Here is a 9,657-nt window from a genome sequence, read left to right on the forward strand (position 1 = left end):
CCCAAATTTACTAACACACGCAGACATACAATTAATATAGTGTAGGAAAAATAAAGGCAAAAAAGTAAAGATCCTAACTATTACAGGACTTTGGGGAGAGGATTATAATTTTACCAAACAGGGAATAAAAACTTAATACAATATTACAAAACCAAATGGAAATAGAACGATAAATGTACATAAATTAATGAAAACTTGTAAATGTCCACGAGAGATAGTCCTAATGCCTCGAGTGTAGTACCTCACAACAAACAAAAGTGTTAGCCACACATATATATAAAATGATGCATGAATCATTGACAAAATAAACAACCAACAAATATTCATAAAAAAAAAGAACATATTAAATTCTAAAATAAAATTAAAATATTTTTTTTGTATTTTAAATAAAAAACAATAACAAATTTATTTATTTTTTGATATTTTTTATTTAATTTTTTTAGAATATCTAATGTTTATTATTTATTTTATTGAATGAAACACATTAGACATATTTTTTGCTATCCTAAACCTAAGATCTAAGATTAATAAGAAATCTAACATTTAATTAAAATAATTACCCTAAAAAATATTAAAGGAAATAATAGAGAAAAAAAATACTTACCCTAAACAACATCAACGTGTTTCTCTTCCCACCTCATTCTCATACTTTTTTATATTGTTTATTATTTATAACTAGTACTTAGACCCGTGCCAGGCACAAGTTAAATATTTTCTAAATAAAAAATATATTTTAAAAATATATTTTTAGAAACTTTACTTATATTAAAATTATTATTGTATAGATAAAATTTCATTGTTATTAATAATATACAGTTACTATTTTTTTTATAAATTATATAATTTGGGCATTTCTACTTTACTAATCATTTGTGTAAGTTTTAAAAAAAATTGACTCATTATAATAATCTAATTTGTGTTAGTTTATTAATAATTTAATCATATAAAAATTACCCAAGGTAAATCATATTATAATTTTAAAAAATAATTAGAAATATATTGATATAAATAATTTTGATATAAGTTGCATTTGTAATTTAAAATATAAGTTATGGCGTATCACAATCTGTTATTGTGATCAAACCAACTTCGACCGTTTAATTTTAGTAGTAAACTAATATTAAAATAAAATTGCATAACTTAAAACCCGTTTGCACATTTAAAAAAATAATTTGCATAAGTATATAATTATAGTTTCAATTTGCATAATCTTAATATTAATTAAAATATATTATAAATATTAAATTGTCTTTTAGTTATAAACTAAAACCCGTTATAAACTAAAAACCGTATAAATATGAATTTAATAAATAAGATTGAGTTATTTGTAGAAATTTAATCCTTCAAAACTATATATTTTTTTGGATCTCCTAGAGAGGGGTGATTTAGAATCAGTTTTGATCTAAAATCACCCCTCTAAATCATTCTTGTTTCTCTATTAGTTAAGTAAGTAGTTTTCTTGTTTCTCTATTAGTTAAAATAAGTAGTTTTCAAATATATTTAGTGTTTTTTTGTTGTGATTTCATTATTTTAATGTGTCGTTGTTTATTTTGATTTCCCGTCTTTGTGCGGTGTATTTTGTTTTTCTGTCGTTGTGCCCAGTGTTCATTTGTTTCAGGTTGAAAGATGACTTTCGATCTAGTGCAGATCCTATCTATGACTTTGGTGCCATTAACGCTACAGATCTGGAGGCATGAATATTTCATACATTTCAATATAGTCATAGTTATATTCATAGGCATATGCAATTTGCCGTTTGATGCTATTTAACATGGATGTTGTGAGTTTGTTTGTATATTCATCCTTTTTGTTTTTGGCGATTTTTAATTTGTATTGGAACAATGTACGCTATCGATTGGAATGAATGAATATTTTATTTAGTAAAAAAAAAAATATTGAGTGAAGTATAAAACTAAATGAAATTATTTTTTAATAAAAAATAATTATAAAGAATAAAAATCCTAAACATAGGTATAATAGTATTACAATTTTTAAGCAATCCATAATTATTTCTAATAATTCTAAAATCAATAATAATTCTTTATACTTTCTAGAAATATAATGTTAAATATAGCTACATTTATAAAGATGACAAAAATAATGATGATTCTAATGGTAATCTTCAATAAAATAGTACAAAATAATTAATTTATTATCCTAAATTTAAAATTTAATGTATTTTAATGTAAGAATTTGTATCTTTTACTCACGTCTATGTTTCGTATCTGTAACAATTACACAATAATTATAAACATTATCTGAATATTTTTTTAATGGGACTAAATAATAATAAGCGCACATTTTAAATATTGTTATCATTAATTGAATAAAAATTGATATTGATATGAAACCAAATTTATAAGGTAATAATTGGTATAAAACCAAAAAAATTAATATTCAATCAGTTATAATTTGTATAACCCATTTATATAATGAAAAAATAAAGACTTTAAAAATAATTTTTAAATTACATTAATTGGAACATAATAAAAAGAAATATTAATATGTATTTTTATTCAATTATCAACTTAATGGGAAATTTATAGAATAAAAATTGAAGGAAAATTTTAATTATTTTGAGGCAGAATATTGTTAATAATTTTCCTCTAATTTTTTCTACGTAAAATAAACAAACAATTTTCAATATATCTTTTGGCATACTATGAATTATGACAATATTTAATAAGGGTAATATAATAAATTCAAAGTTCTCTTTCTTTTCTTTATCACATAATCCGTATGAAAATGGGGAATAATAAATAATATTGATAATTAATTTTAATATTGAAATAGCTGTTAGGGACCAAATAGTACTAATTTTCATATATTGTTTTTGGTCCCTTTAACCACTTTTTACTCAATAATCACACTTTTATTCATACAATTTAATAATTTTGCAATTTTGTTCATTTTAGTTCATTTGAATTGTTATTTCACATGTTTGTTAGTTTTGTAGTGTTTTTAAAAGGTTTGAAGATCATGGAAGCAAAGAGGAATTGCTTGAAGACTTGGAATAACAAAAGAAGTGTTGTTGAGGCCAGTTTGCCCCGCAAACATCCTTTGCGCCGCCAACTGATAGATGCTGAACAAGTCCAGTTTTGAATTGCAACTGATGTGGCAAAAGATTCACTGTTTAACCCGCAAACACTGCGCTGCAGAATTTTATCTTTTACTTTGTTGCCACTTGTCATGAGAGATGGGCTTATCTTTTGAAGATGAAAAGTTATCACGAATTAGGGGTTATTTAGAGAGATAAAAAAGTGAAATTAGAATATTCTATTCATTGTGAACCAAACATTGAGGCCAGGGTTTTGGAGAGAAAGTTTGCAACTTTGTGAGAGATTGATGTTCATAGTTTCTTCTCCATCTCTTTTGCTGTCAACCATGGTGATGAGTAGCTAAATCCCACTTTGAGAAGATTGGAGGTAGTAGCTATCCTTGTTAACTATGTATTTTCTCTAGCACTTTGTATGAACTTCATTAGTATTGAAATGGATGAATGTTGTTGTTTTATCTTTTATATTTAGATTTGATTTATGATTGAGAAATATATTTCAAGTCTTGATCTACAACATTTTATCAAGTAGTGAATAAATGCTAGAGATAGATTTATTTGCCACTTTTCTATTTGTATCAAACAATCAAGATTAGTATATTGATAGTTAGAGTGAGAGATCATCTAAAGATTAATATATTAACTTTCACAACTTTGTTTAGACATAAACATTGTTGGGAGGATACTAGAGCATTTCACCACTATTGAAGTTATGCATTTGGTGTTAAAGTCACATGGAAGATAGGGATAGTGAAACCAAACCAATCTTGTCAATCTTTTATCTTTGAACAAATCTTATTTTATTGCTTACTTTATCTTTTGAATAGAAAAATAGAAACTCAACTCAAACCAACTTTGTTACAAATTGAACTTAAAGTGATAGTAACTATAGAACGGCGGTAATATCACCCAATCTCTGTGAATACGATAGAAAAATATTTGCCTTGAATATACTATTCAACAAATTGGCGCCGTTGCCGGGGATATGCGTTTGATATTGCAAGCATTGCAATAGTTCATTGTTTTAAGTTTGTTACTTTATTCTTAATTCTTTTGTGTTTCACTGGGTTTGCTAGTTTTGTAGATTCTTGTGTATGCGAGAAAAAGCTAGCGAAGAGCAATTTCATTTCGATCCCGAAATTGAAAGAACACTTCGAAAGCTCAATAGCAAGACACGAAGAAGAAGAAGGAAGTTAGCCCAAGAGAACCGACAAAGAGAAGAGGCGTCTACTTCTTCTAACAATCAAATTGAAGAAGTAGTTGTAGAGACTTTTGAAGGAGACATGGCGGGTGTTGTTCCAACCGAAATGTCCGTCAATACTCCAAGACGTACCGCCCAATTTGCACGCAATGCACAAGGTGAAGCAAATACAGAGATGAAGACCGGAATCCTTCAACTTGTTTATGCAAATCCATTCACCAGAATGGATCATGAGGATCCTTTCGCACATCTCACCAAATTTTATGAGATTGCGGTTCAACGGGAGTTGATGCGGTGAATGAAGAATCCTTGTTCAAGAGACTATTTCAACACTCATTAATTGGGAAAGCCAAACAATGGTATCTTGATCAATTACCAAATGTGATGATGGATCGGAATCTATTGGAAGAAAAGTTTTTAGAAAGATATTTTCCTCAATCCCGATTCATGGAAGCCAAAACGGTAATTGCGGTATTCAACCAAGGAAGCAATGGATCCTTAAATGAGGCTTGGGAAAGATTCAAATCCATGCTTAGAAAATGCAAGGGTCATGGTTTTGATTCTCTCACACAAATTCACATCTTCCGCAATGGGCTTCAACCGGTGCACAAGACACTTTTGGATGCTACCGCGGGTGGATCTTTAATGTCAAAAAGCGCGGAGGATGCAATAATGATAATTGATCGTATGGAACTCAATGACCTTCAAACTCAACATGATAGGAGTCCATCAGAAAGAAAGCCGGGTGTTGTTGAATTAAACACCAATGATGCCATCCTTGCTCAAAACAAGATTCTCTCTCAACATGTTAACAAGTTGAGTTACTCACACAACAAATGACCAAACTCCCGCAGCAAATGAAAGAGATTCAAGGATCTCAAACTAGGCACCATGTGGCAGCTTGTGAACTTTGTAATGGAGATCATCCGACTGGTTTTTGTCCTCCTCCCGATGGTGAAGAAGTGAATTATGTCAACAATCAAAACCAAGGGTATCAAAGGCAACCTCCACCTCACAACAATCCTTACCAAAGAAACAACCAAGGATTCCAAACTTCAAGATTCGGAAATCAACACTATCAACATCAAAGTCCTTATCAAATTTCAAACCCACAAGGCCAAGGTCAACAATCTCAAGGCAGAAGCTCAAAGTTGGAAGATACTCTTACACAATTCATGCAAGCATCCATGGCTAATCAAAGGAGTAATGAAGTGGTCATAAAGAATTTAGAAAATCAAGTGGGTCAACTTGCAAAGTAATTGTCCGAGCAACAACCGGGAGCATCCTTTTCCGCCAACACCCAAACCAATCCAAAGGAGCATTGCAAAGCCATTGTTACAAGAAGTGGGAAGGAGGTGAATAGTGGTGTAAATGAAGAGGTTATAGTAGAAGATGAGGAGGAAATAATAGTTGAAGATGAAGAGGAGGAAGTGACAGTTGAAAATGAGGGAGAAAAGAGTGAGGAGAAGATAGAGGAAGAATTAGTTGAAAAAGAGTGGAAAGAAAAAAAAGAAAGAGAGAAAAATGAAAAAAAAGTGAAGAAGAATAAAAATAGAAATGAGAATGTGAGCACAATTCCTCTCCAACATCTACCTTACCCGCATGTGCAGTCAAGGAAGGAAGACGCAAGGCGCTACGCTCGATTTATGGATATATTTAAACAACTTCACATAAATATTCCATTTTCCAAAGCAATGGAGAAAATGCCCAAGTATGCAAAATTCATGAAGAAGATGCTCACAAAGAAAAAGAAGTATACGGATGAAGAGACAGTTGTGCTTGATGCTCATTGTAGTGCAATTATTCAAAAAACTCCCCCAAGAAAGGAAGTCGACCCGGGACGAGTCATTTTACCGATCACCATTGGAGGTAACTACATTAGTAATGGTTTGGTTGATTTGGGGTCTAGCATCAATTTAATACCTTTATCCGTTATCAAGAGATTGGGGAACATTGAGATGAAACACACCAGGATAACTTTACAACTAGCCGATAAGTCTATCATTTCACCATATGGAGTTGTACAAGACATGCTGGTAAAGGTGGACAAATTTTTGTTCCCGGTTGATTTTGTGGTAGTCGACATGGAGGAGGATCGTGATGTGCCATTAATACTTGGAAGACCATTCATGAAGACCACCCGAATGATGATTGATATCGATGATGGGATTATGAAAGTGAGGGTGCAAGATAAATAGATAATTTTTACTCTTTTTGAGTCTATGAAGCCTCCTAAGGATGAACATGACAACTTCCGAATCGATGATGAAAAAGGAGAAATCATTGAGGTGGAGAATCAACAAGGACAAGGACAAGGAAAATCATGAGGGAAAGACTCATCACAAAAACTTTAAAGTTGGACTAATGGTGCTTGTGTGCAATTCAAGACTCAAGGTGTTTCCTAGCAAGTTAAAGTCAAAGTGGTCGGGGCCATTTGTTGTGAAAGAGGTGCAAAATTATGGATCCATTGTGGTGGAGGACCCTAAAACACAAGAAAGCTAGATTGTAAAGAAACGAAGACTCAAAGTCTACCACGATGGATAAGCAAACCGCGATGGTGTGTCATTTTTCCCGTCGAGCCTTGATGCATCATCAAACCGTCGAGCTTGAACGACGTTCAACAAAGCGCTTGTTGGGAGGCAACCCAACGTCGTAAGTAGATTTTGTTATTTTCATGGATTTTCTGTTTTGTAGGTGTTGGATACTTGTTTTTGAAAGGAAGTGGAGGTTCAGTGTAAAATTTGGCAATTTTTAAAAATTTAAGTCTGTTTGCGCCGCAAACATTGTTTGCCCCGCAAACGGAGCACAAATAGAGAACAAGCCAATTTTGCAAAGAAAATTTCATTTGTTTACCCTGCAAACAGGTGTTTGCCCCGCAAACAAGTAAGCCAATTTTGAAAAAGAAATTTTCATCAGTGATTGCCCCGCAATCATTGTTTGCCCCGCGAATGGACCAAAAACAGAAAGTAAGCCAATTATGCAAAGAAAATTTCATCTGTTTGCCCCGCGAACATCTGTTTGCCCCACAAACACTGCAGTACAGGAATTCCACTTTTAAAAATAATAGATTTTACTCTAACCTAGTTTTTTATTTTTATCTTTTATTTTTACTTCTCTCCTCTCACTCTACCACTCTCTTCCTCACTAAACTCTCATACCCTATCTTCACCCACATTCTTTGGAAGCGGAGTATGATGCATACGTTAATTGGCCTGTGGGCAGGCCACCTTTCATGAGGGGTACAGGAGGCAGCGGTACTGGAAATGAGGATGACACAATGGAACACGTGATCAGGACAGTTGGTGGCGGTGATGAAGAAGATTGAAGTGGTGTTGTAGCATGTTTTTTATTTTATTTAGTTTATTTTATTTTATTTTAGTCTTAATTATGTTTTGCTTTATTTATGGTTGAAGTTTTTGGCTTTTAAATTTTGTACTTTATGGTGGCTCTCGTTGCACCAGTTGAACATCTTTAAAAATTGCATTTTTATTATTGTAGTTTAATTGTGTGTTTGGGTGGAAAGTGATTAACCCAACTTTTCAAATTGTTTTGTTTAATTGTTCTTGTGCAAAGAGAAGCTTGAGGAATCAATGGGCACAGACAAGAGTTGATGTTGTGAGCACTTCAAGTGGCAATGATGAGAATCAGTATCAAGGAAAATTAAGGTACACTTTATCACTCTCTAGACTTAACATGGTTAGTTGATGGTGTGTGCAAATTGCTTAGCATAAATTCCTTGAATCACATGTCATTTTTTTGAATCAAAATGTAGAACTTAACCAATTGTGAGGAAACTTTCCATTGTAAACTAAATGCGGGATACCGGAATTTATTTCAACTCATTTTTATCATGCTAAACCATGCATTATTCTTGTTTGTTAAAAGTTTGAAAGTGATAGAGGCATTGTTTGAATTTGAGAAAAACCACTTGACCAAAAAGTTAAATCAATTAACCTTATGAGGAGTGATTCTTAGTTAACCCCATTGAGCTTATATTGGGATTCATGTGATTATTGAAAATGTTTGGTAGATGAATCCTAATTTCTTTTGTTTCATTGGAACCTTCAACCACAATGGTTGCAATTTTGCCTTGTGCCTATGTCTATGTAGGGAGCATTGTTGTATCTAATTTGGTTTAATTCCTAAAGTTGGGGAGAGTTGATTGAAAAAAATGAAAAAGTGGTACTTATGATGTTTTGTGGTAATAAGAAAAGAACAACACATTTTGAAAGTATGGGGTAAGAAAAAGAAATAAAATCGTTCCCGTTATGTGTTGTTGAAAAAAAAATGAAAGAGAAAAAAAAAAGAAAAAAGAAAAGGGGATTCAAGCAAGTGTTGTTGTTAAGTGAATTGATAGGAATGCTCCCTTAGGATAGACATTTTTGTTTAATTTCCCTCTAATAAAACCATTTCTTTGTAACCCAAGCCACATTACAACCTATGAAAGCCCACTTGATTCTCACTTTGCACATCATTTTGAACTTGTTATGGTGAACACATGATTTGAGTTGTTGTTGATTTAAATGCCCGGATGAGTAAAAGTAAACCCTCTTGTATTCATCATTACTATGATGTGTGTGTAGGTTTGATTCAATTTTGACATGTCTCTTTTGGAATTTCTTGATAATAATTTGCACTTTGCCATCATTCCTTCTCATGCTTTGTTTTAGCATTGTGGTGAGTGTACTTTAGAAAGACTTATACTTTTGAGCCATTTGAGTGTTCGGGTACCTTGTCATCATTCTCTTGTTGCGTTGCTCTTTCTACTCTTGTGAAGTTTTGTTTAGGGACAAACAAAATGGTAAGTTAGGGAGAGTTGTTAGGGACCAAATAATACTAATTTTCATATATTGTTTTTGGTCCCTTTAACCACTTTTTACTCAATAATCACACTTTTATTCATACAATTTAATAATTTTGCAATTTTGTTCATTTTAGTTCATTTGAATTGTTATTTCACATGTTTGTTAGTTTTGTAGTGTTTTTAAAAGATTTGAAGATCATGGAAGCAAAGAGGAATTACTTGAAGACTTGGAATAGCAAAAGAAGTGTTGTTGAGGCCAGTTTGCCCCACAAACATCCTTTGCGTCGCCAACTGATAGATGCTGAACAAGTCCAGTTTTGAATTGCAACTGATGTGGCAAAAGATTCACGGTTTGCCCCGCAAACACTGCGCTGCAGAATTTTATCTTTTACTTTGTTGCCACTTGTCATGAGAGATGGGCTTATCTTTTGAAGATGAAAAGTTATTACGAATTAGGGGTTATTTAGGGAGATAAAAAAGTGAAATTAGAATATTCTATTCATTGTGAACCAAACATTGAGGACAGGATTTTGGAGAGAAAGTTTGCAACTTTGTGAGAGATTGATGTTCATAGTTTCTTCTCCATCTCTTTTGCTG

At 32.2% G+C, this 9,657-nt stretch overlaps 1 protein-coding gene across 1 annotated transcript; it reads left to right on the forward strand.

Moving 5' to 3' along the window:
* The first annotated feature begins 5,950 nt into the window (after positions 1-5,950).
* On the forward strand, positions 5,951-6,583 carry LOC131628071 (uncharacterized). The gene is made up of 2 exons (XM_058898931.1): positions 5,951-6,433; positions 6,485-6,583. The coding sequence occupies exons 1-2, from the start codon at positions 5,951-5,953 to the stop codon at positions 6,581-6,583; spliced, it is 582 nt and encodes a 193-aa protein (XP_058754914.1).
* Positions 6,584-9,657: the final 3,074 nt, after the last annotated feature.

The sequence above is a fragment of the Vicia villosa genome, unplaced genomic scaffold (genome assembly GCF_029867415.1).
Source record: "Vicia villosa cultivar HV-30 ecotype Madison, WI unplaced genomic scaffold, Vvil1.0 ctg.000422F_1_1, whole genome shotgun sequence".
In the NCBI taxonomy this organism is placed as follows: Eukaryota; Viridiplantae; Streptophyta; class Magnoliopsida; order Fabales; family Fabaceae; genus Vicia; species Vicia villosa.

Bases quoted from the DNA above. Each gene is read 5' to 3' on its own strand.
- LOC131628071 (XM_058898931.1), top strand. From the start codon at position 5,951: ATGGAGAAAATGCCCAAGTATGCAAAATTCATGAAGAAGATGCTCACA. The intron at 6,434-6,484 runs GTGAGGGTGCAA...GAGTCTATGAAG, and splicing joins TCGATGATGGGATTATGAAA to CCTCCTAAGGATGAACATGA.